Source organism: Lutra lutra, chromosome 13 (genome assembly GCF_902655055.1).
Source record: "Lutra lutra chromosome 13, mLutLut1.2, whole genome shotgun sequence".
NCBI classification, from domain to species: Eukaryota; Metazoa; Chordata; class Mammalia; order Carnivora; family Mustelidae; genus Lutra; species Lutra lutra.
The window spans coordinates 59,375,918-59,389,778 of record NC_062290.1 but is presented as its reverse complement, the minus strand read 5'-3'; the positions used below and the strand labels follow the sequence as shown (position 1 = coordinate 59,389,778).

At 52.5% G+C, this 13,861-nt stretch overlaps 1 protein-coding gene across 5 annotated transcripts in view; it reads left to right on the top strand.

Moving 5' to 3' along the window:
• Positions 1-4: 4 nt before the first annotated feature.
• Positions 5-13,861, top strand: part of TLN1 (talin 1) — a 32,890-nt gene continuing 19,033 nt past the window's right edge. The window contains exons 1-18 of one of the 5 annotated variants that reach the window (XM_047700959.1): positions 5-380; positions 6,576-6,738; positions 6,970-7,067; positions 7,304-7,433; positions 7,541-7,693; positions 7,944-8,086; positions 8,196-8,323; positions 9,040-9,100; positions 9,722-9,826; positions 10,163-10,318; positions 11,286-11,387; positions 11,552-11,628; positions 11,862-12,042; positions 12,214-12,327; positions 12,444-12,552; positions 12,785-12,993; positions 13,151-13,249; positions 13,648-13,698. In XM_047700959.1, coding sequence (XP_047556915.1) covers positions 6,609-6,738; positions 6,970-7,067; positions 7,304-7,433; positions 7,541-7,693; positions 7,944-8,086; positions 8,196-8,323; positions 9,040-9,100; positions 9,722-9,826; positions 10,163-10,318; positions 11,286-11,387; positions 11,552-11,628; positions 11,862-12,042; positions 12,214-12,327; positions 12,444-12,552; positions 12,785-12,993; positions 13,151-13,249; positions 13,648-13,698 — 2,046 coding nt within the window. In that variant the 5' untranslated portion in view covers positions 5-380; positions 6,576-6,608. Of the gene's footprint in view, positions 422-6,575; positions 6,739-6,969; positions 7,068-7,303; positions 7,434-7,540; positions 7,694-7,943; positions 8,087-8,195; positions 8,324-9,039; positions 9,101-9,721; positions 9,827-10,162; positions 10,319-11,285; positions 11,388-11,551; positions 11,629-11,861; positions 12,043-12,213; positions 12,328-12,443; positions 12,553-12,784; positions 12,994-13,150; positions 13,250-13,647; positions 13,699-13,861 lie in introns of all 5 variants that reach the window. The other 4 variants (XM_047700958.1, XM_047700961.1, XM_047700962.1 and 1 more) reach the window with 4 other exon arrangements.

The window sequence follows — 13,861 nt, the reverse complement described above, 5'->3', positions numbered from 1 at the left end:
GGGAGCGACGCAAATAGAGGGGACGTCTCTGCTGCCTCCTCACACCCTGGGGGCGGGCATTCTGGGGGACGGGCTCCGCCTTGGCCCCCGGCTGAAAAAGGGAAGGGTTAGAGACTAAAAGGGAACTCGGGCGCTGTTCGAGCATTTGCTCCGGATTGTGCCGCACCCTTGCTTCCTGCCGGGGAGGGGCCGCCTGTCTGAGTCTGGCTCCCGAGCATCGAGTGCTGCGGCCAGAGCAGCTTCCTGCTGCCCCCGCAACCATAGAGCGCGGGCCCAGGGCGCCGCCCGCGGATTGGGGACGTTTCGCGGACGGAAGTGGCCGAAAGAGTGTCGAAGGGAGGGCGAGGCCGGAGCCCGATTGCCACCGGGAGAACGAGCGGGTTAGCGGGCCGGCGGGCGGGGCACGAGCCGGGCAGCACAGGTAGGCCGGACCCGGCCGAGCCGGAGCCTCAGGGTGGGGCCGCGAGGCCGGACCCGGGAAGCGGGCGGGCGGGGGGGGCCCTCTGACTCTCCTGCGTCTCCTATTTCGGGTCCTGCTGGAGAGGTCAGAGTCCAGTGTATCTCGCTTGGGATCGGAGTTAAGTAGGCCGTTTTAAGGGAGCCAGGCCCTTCCTGGGATCAGTCCTCTGTCTGGAATAGTTTTGGGGAGGGCTAGATGTGGGTGGCAGTGAGGCGCAGGGCGGGGATCGGGTTTGAAGTTAGCTGATAGCGGGTATGTGGGTAGGAAAGCTTCGGGTGAGTTTGGGATTAGGTAGAGTTGGGTTTAGGAATCAAGGTTAGTTTAAGGAGTTATAAAGCCGGAGTTGGAAATTTAGTTACTGGCGTGAGTCAGGTCCGTTTTATGTAGGTGAAGTTTGGATTAGGTCATTGTGGAGTTTTTTGGTGGTTTTTTTGTTTTTTGTTTTTTCTGGGCAACGTAAGTCAAAGGTGGGATTCAGGGCCGATTTAAGAGTCAACACGGGAATTAAATTAGAAGTCTAGTTTTAGGGATTAGAGAACATTAGCATGGTACTAGGGATAAATACCAAAGAGATGGGTCAGGAACCAAGTGACAAAGGAGTTTTAGGCTTAGAGATCAACATTTAAGGTTAAGGTCAGGGAATTTGGTGCTGGAGGTAAAAATTAGATCCATATTATGGATCAAGGATTGGGTACAGCGTCTGTTAGGAAAGGGATGAATGTCAAAGCTAGTATTGGGAAACAGGAAACAAACTAGGGTCAGGGTTAATGTTAAGAATTAGGGTTAGTTTTAGGGGCGCGTAGGTGGCTCAGTGGGTTAAGTCTCTCCCTTTGGTTCCCGTCATGATCTCAGGGTTCTGGGATCAAGCCCCACATCAGGCTCTCTGCGTCCCCACCCCCACCTGCCTCTCTGTCTACTTGTGATCTCTGTCAAATAAATAAAATCTTTTTTAAAAAAAGAATTAGGGTTAGTTTTAGGAGGGGGTTATGGTTGAGCTTCGGGTAGTTGGCCTCTGATAGATAAAATTTAAGAGATTGGTAGCAGGTAGGTGCACTCCTTTTGTGGGGAGGTCTCATTACTACATAGTTTCAGTGGTTCTCTAGCCCAGAGATATGGTAAACTAATTTCTCATTAGGGTTCTGGGCTTCACTAGAATTGCATGTATCTGGGATTCCAGCTTCTTTATTTTGCTCTCTAAATCCAGTGCTCTTGCTGTGGTCACCACAGTTTAGGGACAGTGGTTTCTGGACTATGTTACTTACAAGATAGGAAGTGGGAATAGGCCTGGGACCCAGGAGATGTACAAGGCCTAGTCACAAATGGGGGACTACTTAGAGAGAAGGGACTGTGATTAAGGAGAGGCTGACCATGAAAACACTGTTGCCATGGGAGAAAGAAATGACTGAATCCTCTGAAAGTTCAGCCCTACTGCCTCCCAGTTCCCTCATTCTCTGGTTATTAAGTCCTCTCTCCAACTCTCCTCCCTGGCCCTGCAGTTCACACCCTCCCTGCATACCCCTTTCCTCAAGCACAATCCTGCATACAGAGTTCTCCCCTCACCTGTAACTTCTTCCATGCTTGTTCATCTTGCCGGTGGTTCCCAGCTGCAGTTCTGCCTCCCTTTCTGTCCCTGATACTGCACCTCCTAACATATTTTGCCCTCCCAAATCTAAGCGTTCACATCATCTTAAAGCACTCTTCCACACTTTCCCCACTCACCCACCTGCACACCTCCTGGTCATCTGCTGAATACCCTACCCAAAGCCTAACATAACTGTCAAGTACCCGCAGGCCCTGCTATGTGCCAGCCCCTGGCTCTAAACCTTCTTAATTTCTTGGTCCAGTTGTAGATCCCCTTCCCCCACTCCCCAAACAGAAAAGAGGAAATGAGACCCAAAGAGGAAACTGGGTCTTGCTGATCCCACGCCCAGCCAGGCCACTGACCACACCCCCATTTCACTCCCAGCCTGACCCTGCCACTGACCACAGCACTATCCCCTACTCAGTGTGACCCAGCTGCTGGTTATGCCCCAGACCCACCCACCCCAATCAACTCCAGCTCTGCTTATATAATGCCACCATCCCATCGCTCTCCCCCCAACACCATCCTAGCCTTATTTAGCCACTGACCACAGCCCCATCTCTTCTCAGTCTCCTGTAGCCTAATCTGACCTCTGACCTCACTCTGTCATTCTCTGTCTTATAATTATTTTTTCCCTTCGCCTAGCCTGATTCAGTGACTGATCATATATGTATTTTTCCTACCACCGTCTTCCCCAGCCTTCTTCCCCATTTCTAGTTCAATACAGTCACTAACCTCATCCCTTCTGCCGCTACTGGTGCTAACCCCATCCCCATCTCCTATGCCCCAGAGCCTCATCTTCATATACCCAGCTTGACCCAATTCTGGCGTTCTCCCCTTCCCAATTCCTTAGTAAACTCAAGCCACCCCAGCCACTGAGTGGCTACTGATGACAGAAGCTGTGGGACTTCAGTCTGACTTTGGGCCCTGGTCCCTGAAGGTTAAAGGGACAAACCGTCATCAGGTCCTGACAGTTCTACCTCTTCAAACTACAAACGAGCAACGTCCTCCTCTCCACCATTCTAACTACTGTCATCACTTCTCATTTGTGCTAATGCAGTGTCTTTCTGACCTATCTCCAAGGTAACTGCCAGAATTATTTTCCAGAATCTAGTTCTAGTTATGTCCCTTTTCTGCTCAAAGCTTCCCTTGGCCTCCTGGTGCCCTCCAGTAGGTAAAATACTCCTTCCTCTCTAGTCCTCCCCTGCCTTTCCACCCTGACCTGACTTCCCCATCGCTGCTCCCTTGCAGGTACCCTGTGCTTCCGCCAGCCCGCCCGTTCACTTCCCTGAATGCTCCTCCGTGATTTCTCGCTCCTCCACCTTTGCTTATGCTCTTCTCTCTGCCTGGAATGCTACCCCTGACTTACCTCCGGCTGGCGTAGTGGAGACAGCTTGGGCTTTGGAGTCAGAGATATGGGTTCAGATCCTGGCTTCACAACTTATTAGCTGGATGACTTTAGAGAAGTTCCTTGAACAAGTATTTAACATCTTTGCACCTCAGTTTCCTAATCTGTAAAAAATGGGTATAATGATACTTATCTTGCCGGGTTATTGTAAAGATGAAATGAAATTACGTATACAAAGAAATTGTATACAAAAAAATCCTTATGATTTTTACTATCTTTAAAGTCCTAACTTCAAATGACACTTTAAACAGAGACTTTTTGGTCCCTTTTCTGTAACATAAAGGGATCTCTCCCCTGAACACACACATCTTGACTCTGACCACATCCTGCCCTGTATTATAATTCTGTATTTGGCTTACCCACTCAACTAACCGGGAGCCCCTTGAAAGTGAAGACAAGGGCTTGCTCTTCTTGCTTCCCAGTCACTGAGAGTTTGGCCTAGGGCCTGTTTCACAACAGACCCGCAGAAATGCTTGTTGGATGAATGGAGGGAGAGTGTCTGTATAATGGGAAGAGAGATGTCGGGGCAAGTTGTTCTCCTAAGGACAGAGGTGTGTTTGTGGGGAAGCTGTGTGCGTGGGACAGGGTCTTTATGGGAAGATAATGTGGTTGTGATAGGGTCTGTGTAAGGGACTGCATGTTTGAGATAACGTGTATGTGGAGACAGTATTAGTAGCTTTGTGGTAAAGAGCTCTGTGCATAGACGGGGGTGCAGTTGGGGAGAGTGGATATGTATAGATAGGTGTAGGTGGTGAGGGGCTATGTTGAGGGAGATCGGGTCCAGCCCGTCAGCTGCCCAGTCCAGCCTGAAATGAGCCTCCAGCAGCCTGAGGCCGGATATGTCAGTCTCACCCACAACCACCACCCCCCCCTTCACCACCCCCCCCCGTCCCCCCTCCCCCCGCCCCGCGGTTGCGGACTCAGAGGCCAAATTTGGTAACAAACTGAGGGTTACTCCCCCAACCCTCATACATTCTGACTTTGTCTTCAGGTTTCTTTCTCCCTTGTCTCTTTCTGTAGCTCCCATTGTGGGTATCTGTTCGGACTATATTCTCCATGTGCCCCAAATTCTTTACCCCCCCCAGTATACTTACATTCCATTCCTTGCTAGGATTTGACCTCTTGTCCTCCACCCCCCCCCCCCATTGCCCAACTCCTCTGGAATGCATCTCAGGAATGTCTTGAGGGAGGAGGAGTTCCCTGGGAGAGGGATGGGGGGGGCATTGTTGCTGTTTCATAAAACATGGTGGAAAAGGGAGCAAAGTTCTCAGGTCAGAGGAGGAACTGGATGGCTTCTCCCCATACTTCCAAGGGGCTTGTTCTGTGCCCTCATCACCCTCTCACTTCTCAATTCCTTTTCCTCCCTCACCGTCTTGTAGCTATGTGGGTGTCCACTCAGGACCAGCCTGGGAGTAAGGGTAGGCATGACTCATCTCCCTTATCGGGGTCTCACCAGAGGTTTCCGTGCTTGAAGAAGAAGGGGGTGTCCATATGTCCGGAGGAAGTGGGGGAGACGTGCCATTTCAGCTTAGGGTGGAGGGTCCTTCCAGTCCTGCCCACAGCTCCTCTGACTCCTCCACTTCGCTGACCCTCCAGCCCTCCAGCAGCCCCACAGCCAGGTCTGTCAAGCTACTGGGAGAGGTAGCCGAGGAATGGGGGAGGTGGGCAGAGAACTGGGGAAACTGGAAGGGTCCTCGCTTGTTTGGAAATAAAGATAGCAAGCTGTGGTTTCTTATGAGACTCTGGACTGTTTATAAGGTCAGAATGGTCTCTCAGATCCCTGCTCCACACCTTTCCCACATATACCTGTCTCCTGTTTCTAGATTTTTCAGTCTCCACCTCATCCTTCCTAATCTCTTCACCTTCCAAAAACCTATCCCTTCCCAACTTCCCTGGTTCTGGCTTCTGTATCGCAGCACTCCTACCTGTTTCTAACCTAACCCCAGTCGTCTGTTTCCCCACTTGGGGTTTGCTGCTCGCCAGGAGGGGAATGGGCAGCCCGAATTTGCTCATTCTCAGTTGAGAGGAACCAATCCCTGTACCAAACTGGGTCACATCATCAGCTGCCAAGGCAGACTTGTCTTCTTGTCCCCTGGGTGCCACCTGCCACCTGCAAGGGTTCCTCCAGCCTGCTGAGAGGTGCCAAGGAGGGTGGGGGAGGTCGGGGTGGGACTGATATCTCGAGGTGCCCTGAAAACACCATCAAGGGAGGCAATAAGATGGAGGCAGAGCTTGAGAAGGGCTTCCCAAAGACTGCAGAGCATGAGACCAGTTGTCGTGAGGACTGGGTATTCACTTGGTGACTTGGAGCAAGGACCAAGTTAGAAGTTAGACTGAGCTCTTCCTCTGATCTGCCTTGAAACTACCCAACCTGCCCCACCATGTCTGATATCCATTCTGCAAAACTGAGGAGTTGACTAGGTAATTTCTGAGATCCATTTGGATTAGAGAATCATCATTCTAGTTTGACTGCCAGGAAAGCCAGATGCAGGGCCAGGCTCCCTGGGAAGGCCCCTCCCTCTCCAGTTAGACGGCGCAAGCCACCGGTGTTAGGTGTTTCGTCTCCCCGCCCAGCTAGCTGGAGTTGGTGTTTGCAGGCTTCAGGATCTCTTGGGAATTAACTAATATAACGTCCTCATTTTGTAGAGAAGGAGGCTAAAGCTGTCAGAGGGGAGGTCACGTGATGAATCAGGGCAGAGCTCTGAAAATCCCAGACAGGATAAAGCCAGTAAGACCTAGTGAGAGACAAAGAGAAAAAGACTGAACTAAGAAAAGATGAAAACCAGGCAGAGGCAGGGCTGGGAAAAGAGCAAGGTAGGGGCCAAGTGAGAGACACTTGGCACACAGAAGGGAGGCAAAGATTCTAGTGGTAGCGACAGGACGGTGTCTTCAGGGAACACTGCATTGCAGACCAGACTCACAACTAACCACTCTTAGGTGGTTAGGATTGGTTTTTTTGGTATAAATAATTTTTCCATCTTTAAAATGCTTAAATAAAACAAAATAACCACGTAACTCTTTGCTCTGGTGGGTCCCTTTCGAAAACACCCCTCCCTGGGCTCCATCTGGGGGTCCTCCTGTCCTCTAATACGGATGTGTGCTAATGCACTGATGCCACGGGCCAGGTAAAGACAGGCTGGAGAGGAGAAGCTGCCACCATGGTTGCGCTTTCGCTGAAGATCAGCATTGGGAATGTGGTGAAGACGATGCAATTTGAGCCATCCACCATGGTGTATGATGCCTGTCGCATCATTCGTGAGCGCATCCCAGAGGCCCTGGCTGGCCCTCGTGAGTCTGAGTACCCTGGTGGCGGGGGTGGGAGTCTTCCGTCCCTCCTTGTTCCCGGGCTCTTGGCTTTAAGGGATGACCTCAAGGCTACTTATCCCTCAGGCCTGTGCTCCCTGGTTCCCTCTCTCCCCCTTAAGCCCTCAGTCTCTGGGGAAATAGTAAGGGGACCATGCAGCCATTCAGCAACACTGGGGTCCTCGTGAGTCTGAGGTGACCCATCCTCTCTTTTAGCCAGCGACTTTGGGCTCTTCCTGTCAGATGAAGACCCCAAAAAAGGTATATGGCTGGAGGCCGGGAAAGCCTTGGATTACTACATGCTCCGAAATGGGGTAAGTATCCCTTCATCGAGGACCATCAACATCCCCTCCTCTACCTCCTGTTTCAGCCATGTCTATTGTCCCTGAGCCTCTCCAGGCTTTCTATCCCAGGCAGTCAAAATAACCTGCTTTTTGAGTGAGCCACCATAGTGTTGCTTTTATTAATCTACTTGCCTCCCCTCTGGAGGAGAAAGGAAGTAATACCTCTGGCTCCAAGGGGGCCCCTTCTCCTGTTCCCGCCCCACCAGGACACCATGGAGTACAGGAAGAAACAGAGGCCCCTGAAAATTCGTATGCTCGATGGAACCGTGAAGACTATCATGGTGGATGACTCTAAGACTGTCACCGACATGCTCATGACCATCTGTGCCCGCATTGGTAAGGGGTCTCGGGGGGGGCTGAGGGCACAGGAATGGAGGCTCCCGCTCCTCTAGAGAACACAGATGTGGTGCCTGGGGTGCCACCGACCCCTCCCCCTTCCCCAGGCATCACCAACCATGATGAATATTCGCTGGTGCGAGAGCTGATGGAAGAGAAAAAGGAGGAGGTGACAGGGACCTTACGGAAGGACAAGACACTGCTGCGAGATGAAAAGAAGATGGAGAAACTAAAGCAGAAGTTGCACACAGATGATGAGCGTAAGCAGAAATCGAAAAAGAGGGCCCTGGAAATGGTCGGGGTGGGGGGAGCGGGGGGGGCTGTTCATTCATTAGTTATGGAGAATCTGCTTTTGCGAGGCGCCATTTGAGACGCAGGCTGCATCAGTAATAAAACAAAGTCTTACACTCGTGGAACTTCTCGGTGAGAGAAGGTAGGAGATGAAGAGCAAAGAGCAGACAAGGCAGGCGCCCTTGGGGCTCGGCATTGAGGGGACTGTGTGTGTCTCAGTGAACTGGCTGGACCATGGCCGCACGCTGAGAGAACAGGGAGTAGAGGAGCACGAGACGCTTCTGCTGCGGAGGAAGTTCTTCTACTCAGACCAGAATGTGGACTCCCGGGACCCCGTACAGCTGAACCTTCTTTATGTGCAGGTGTGGAGAGGATTTGCCTGGGGTAGGGGAGGTAGGGAGAGGGGGGTGGAAGCACAGCGAGGGGTATCCCCACACCGACACCCAACACCCGCCGCCTTGTGTTTTCCAGGCACGAGATGACATCCTCAATGGCTCCCACCCTGTCTCCTTTGACAAGGCCTGTGAGTTTGCTGGCTTCCAGTGCCAGATCCAGTTTGGGCCCCACAATGAGCAGAAGCACAAGGCTGGCTTCCTCGAGTGAGTGACCCACATCCCACACCCTGTCAGGGCCCAGGACTCACTGGGCCCAACAGCCCTGCCCCCCTCCCAGGCTTTCTCTCTCTGTTCCTCCTCCGATGCAGCAGGGTTTGACCCACACTGGTCCCTTTTTTTTGCTGCCGTCAGCTGTTTGTCTCCTTGCTGGCCCCATATGGAACACGAACGTAGCCCAGAATCTCTGTCTCTGCCCCACACCTCTCAAGCAAGCATGTAGCCTCTCTGAGATTCTCTGAAGAATTTTACTGTAGCAGCCAGAGGAAAACAGAACATTTCTCCTCATAGGGAATATAGACTTAGAAAGCTTCACGAGTCTCATCCACCAATACTCCTCAGAATGTGGAGAGCGCAGCGTGGCTTGCTTGGCTTCCTCCATGCATGGTCATCCTTCTCCTGAACTCCTTCTGCTCTTGGTTCCCTGCAGTAGTGCTCTAGACCCTCTTTCCCTCAGGGACTGAGCCTGCAACTCAGGTTCCCCCAGTCCCTCTCCCTGTAGGGAGAGACATGGGCTGCACTCAAGAGCTCATGCTAGGCCGTCTCTTCTTCATGAATAATCCCAACTCTGTTCCCTTGAGCCTTCCTTCTCCCCAAAGATAACACTGTCCTAGACATTTCCTCACACCCCCAGGCCTACAGTCCATGGCCCACATATCCCTGATGCTGTCCACTATATGCTGACCCTCCCTTTTCTGGTGTAGCCTGAAGGACTTCCTGCCCAAGGAGTATGTGAAGCAGAAGGGAGAGCGTAAGATCTTCCAGGTGAATGTGGGTCGGGGAAAGTGCTGGGGATGCCCTGGGAGCTTTGCTGCTTAAGCCTACTGACTGAATGGACCCCACCCCTTCTTTGTCTCCTCCCACCCCGGTTCCACCCACCAAGCTGCTCTTCCACCTCTCCTGTGCGGAGAAAGCCAAAGACCTGGGCTCCATCACTGCATTTGCTGTGGAATTCAGTTCAATATTCTTGTTTTCTTTTCTTTGCCTCTAACATGAGATGACAGTACCTTCCCTGGGTAGGATTGATAGGAGAATCAAATGAGATAGTATGCCTCATATTACTGTGAAAAGTATATCTTTGTACAAATGTGTTATCCCCACTTCTTGAATACTCAGCCAAAAAGCGATCTCTTTGACCTTCTACTTCTTATCTGTTTGTTTCTAGAACATCTGCAAGTTCTTTAACTGTATCCCCTGAATTGTCGCTTCTGCATATCCTTCATCAGCCCCCAGCCCATCACCCTCTCATTTCTCATATCCTGCACCCCCGAACCTTTCCTCTGTCCCCCATAATATGCTTCCATTGTAGTTAACGTCACAACTCCTTGTCTGTGACACTGTCTGCCCACATTCTGCTAAACGTTTTTTCCCGTTTCCTACTCTCAGGCACACAAGAATTGTGGACAGATGAGTGAGATCGAGGCCAAGGTGCGCTACGTGAAGCTAGCCCGTTCTCTCAAGACATATGGTGTCTCCTTCTTTCTTGTCAAGGTGGGCTACAGACCCTTCTCACTGTCTTCCTCAGTCCTGATCTTTCCTTTCCCCTCAAAGTCTGGCCCTGCCTTTGGTCACATTTTCCATCATCCCTACAAGTCCCATTCTCTGCCTTGCTCTGACCTTGTGAAAACTTGCCCTGTTGTCAGCCCTCTGCCACCACTTGGCTCTCAACCCTGTGTTTTCCCTCGAGGAGCTTGTCCCAGCTCCATCTAGATACCCAGTTCAGCTCTCCCCGTGGTCCTCAGCAACCCCTTGTGGTCCAGATCTGATCTCCTTGTTCACTCACTATGGCCTGTAGCCACAGTACCAAAGACAACCTCTGCCTCACAGGAAAAGATGAAAGGAAAGAACAAGCTGGTGCCCAGGCTTCTGGGCATCACTAAGGAGTGTGTGATGCGAGTGGACGAGAAGACCAAGGAGGTGATCCAGGAATGGAGCCTCACCAACATCAAACGCTGGGCTGCCTCTCCCAAGAGCTTCACCCTGGTGAGTCTGGGAGCCCAGAGGGGAAGGCGCTTTGGAATTTCCAGGCGGGGTTAGCTGCAGAGGTCTCTCCACTCCCTTGGGATAGTGCAGTGTGTGTGACTCCAGAAAAAGGGAGAATTTTATAAGGATTACAGGACCATGGAGATCAGAGTAGAGGAGAAGGTTTCCTGGAGAATAAGTGATGCTAAAATGAAATTGTCTAAAAAATCAGCAGGACAAGGGTGCCTGGGTGGCTCAGTGGGTTAAGCCTCCACCTTCAGCTCAGGTCATGATCCCAGGGTCCTGGGATCGAACCCCGCATCGGGCTCTCTGCTGGGATGAGGAGCCTGCTTCCTCCCCACCCCCGCCTGCTTCTCTGCCTACTTGTGATCTCTGTCAAATAAATAAATAGAATCTTTAAAAAAAAAATCACCTAAAAAAAAAATCAACAGGACAGAACTGTCACCAGCAAGCTGAGCTCGCAGAATACTTGAGGAGAGAGAAGGAAAAGGTGGTAAAAAGATAAGATAAGCCTCCTCTCTTTGAGCAGGAACTATATAATAGTTCCCCCCCCCCCCCCGGCTTTATATTTTCGTGTGCTGGATTGGAAACTGATACCACCTTGATGAAGTGCCCCAGTGAGGGGATGAGAATTTCTTAAAGGCTATTTTTCCATTTTGGATACTAGTGCTAACCTTCAGTTGTGGTCAGTGATAAATGTTTGTCTTCCCAATTTTATTATCAGGGGGAGAGAAAAGAGATTTCATGGATGGCATGCATGTGAACTATGCAGCACAAAGACTCTTCTCAGAAATAAAGTGTTGCCCTCCAGGGAGGAAAAGAAAGAGGAAATTAAAGGGTGGGCTTCTCCCCAGAGACCTGTTGGCAGGGGAAGCCCTCACCAGCTCATCCGTGGGGCTCCCATCCTACCCTTTTCCATCCTGGGTAGATGCTGGCTCTCCCACCAAGCCCCCACCTTGTCACCTAGGATTTCGGGGACTATCAAGATGGCTACTACTCAGTACAGACGACGGAAGGAGAACAGATCGCACAGCTCATCGCTGGCTACATTGATATCATCCTTAAGAAGGTGCCCGCCTCAGCCTTTTCCTTATCTTCCCCCACCTTCTACCCAAGCCAGTCCTTTCAAAGTGGGGCACCAGGTTCTGGAAAAAGGCTGACTAGGGGAAAGAAGAAGCTACCTTTTCCCTGCCTCTCTTTTCTTTAATTGTTGTTCCTTTTTCCTTCCCACAGAAAAAAAGCAAGGATCACTTTGGGCTGGAGGGAGATGAGGAGTCTACTATGCTGGAGGACTCAGTGTCCCCCAAAAAGTACGAAGGGAGCTGGGCTGATCCCGTCCATCAGGGGCAGGGATGGCAGGGCCTGACTCCAATGACTGCTGAGGGGTGGGAAATCCCTAGGACGGTTCTTTAACCAGTCACAGGCTCTCCTAAGACCTCACCTGCCCCACTAGACTCTAGGACCTGCAAAGGTAGTAGAGCTGGGTGGGAAGGGGGTGAGAGCACAGAGTCCTCTGAGTGCTTCCCGGGGTGTCCCCTTCTAGGTCGACAGTGCTGCAGCAGCAGTATAACCGGGTGGGGAAGGTGGAGCATGGCTCTGTGGCCCTGCCTGCTATCATGCGCTCCGGAGCCTCTGGGCCTGAGAATTTCCAGGTGGGCAGCATGCCACCGGCCCAGCAGCAGATCACCAGTGGCCAGATGCACCGAGGACACATGCCCCCTCTGGTAAGAGTGTGCTGCCAACAGGGGGCTAAGCCGTTCCCCCACTGTCAGCGGGGCCCAGCCAGGAGCTAGGCAGTCTTTCCCCACATCCCTGTTTGTATTCCTGTCCCTAGCCTCGAGTTCTTTACCTTCTCTTGCCTCTAAGCATTCCATTTCTCCTGCCCTTGTGTGCAGACATCAGCCCAGCAGGCGCTCACTGGGACCATCAACTCTAGCATGCAGGCCGTGCAGGCTGCCCAGGCCACTCTGGATGACTTTGACACTCTGCCCCCTCTGGGCCAGGATGCTGTGAGTACGGGAGGAAGGAGTGGCCAGAGGTGCTGAGGCCCGGACTCCCTGGAGGGATCGGGGTTGACCAAACCAGGGCAGACCCTGAGCTTTGCTTCTCTGTCTTTCCCTCGCAGGCCTCTAAGGCCTGGCGTAAGAACAAGATGGATGAATCAAAGCATGAGATCCACTCCCAGGTAGATGCCATCACGGCCGGTACTGCCTCTGTGGTGAACCTGACAGCAGGTAAGCCGGGCGCCAGGCTCTCCATGTGGTGGGGAGGGGGAGGAAGAACGTGTGTGAGCACAAGTGTGATGGCTCTGGGTGGGACCGCACCTTGACTCATGGAAGAGACCGTGTGCATGTACGTCTGTCTCCGGATGTATGTATGACTAACGCCTCTGACTGTGCGCCTCCCCAACCCATCGTCTGGCCTGCCCGCCTCTCACTCATGCTCCTCTTCCTTGTCCTCCCTCAGGGGACCCTGCAGAGACAGACTACACAGCGGTGGGCTGTGCGGTCACCACCATCTCCTCCAACCTCACGGAGATGTCCCGCGGTGTGAAGCTGCTGGCGGCGCTACTGGAGGACGAAGGCGGCAGTGGCCGGCCCCTGCTGCAGGCCGCCAAGGGCCTCGCCGGGGCAGTGTCTGAGCTGCTGCGCAGTGCCCAGCCTGCCATTGCTGAGGTCAGGGACCACGGGCTGGCACCAGGGCAGAGAGCCCAAAGGAGAAGGGGGCAGTCCAGGCTGTGGGGTGGAGTTGGGGGGTACCCGTGGGCCTGTAGGACTCAGGGGCATGTGGGCAGGGATTGGGCAGCTTCTGACTGGTGTCCACCCTCCACAGCCCCGTCAGAACCTGCTGCAAGCAGCTGGGAACGTGGGCCAGGCCAGTGGGGAGCTGTTGCAGCAAATTGGGGAGAGTGATACTGACCCCCACTTCCAGGTTAGTGACTTACCCAACCCCTAGAACATAAGCTTCTTGGAGGTAATCTCTGACCCTGAATCTAGCTCCTAATCCTGTTCATACAAATCAATGTCTCAGAGCCAGTCTGAGCCTCTCTTTGTAGGGAATGACACTGGGAACCTCCAGTCCCTTTTTTAGGGGATGAGAATTCAGAATTCCTGAGTCCAAACTAAATCTACTAGTTCACACTTGGCTGATTTATATTTTGTAGCCGCTTGTCATATTTTCCTTGTCTTCCCCATATATAGCCCTTGTCCCAGCTTAACATGCTGAAACCCCCTCCATGCCACCCTGAGGACACTATTCCTCTAGCTGCCCCCTTCCCCACCCCATGCCGGTTTCCTCAGCTGACTTGTTATCCTGGATTTCCCACGCAGATATGTGCACCCAGAGGGGCTGGGGCTCGATCTCCCCACGATACCCCCACGGTAACGGCCTCTGGCCTGGGCCTTCCCAGCTTTGTCCTCTCTGAGCCGCATACACTCGCTCTGCACCTCTCCCTCAACCTCCTAGGGGAGCAGAACATGATGGGAGATGGGTAGGCATGTCAAAGGCAGGGCTTAGAAAAATGGGATCAGGGAGGGTTGTACG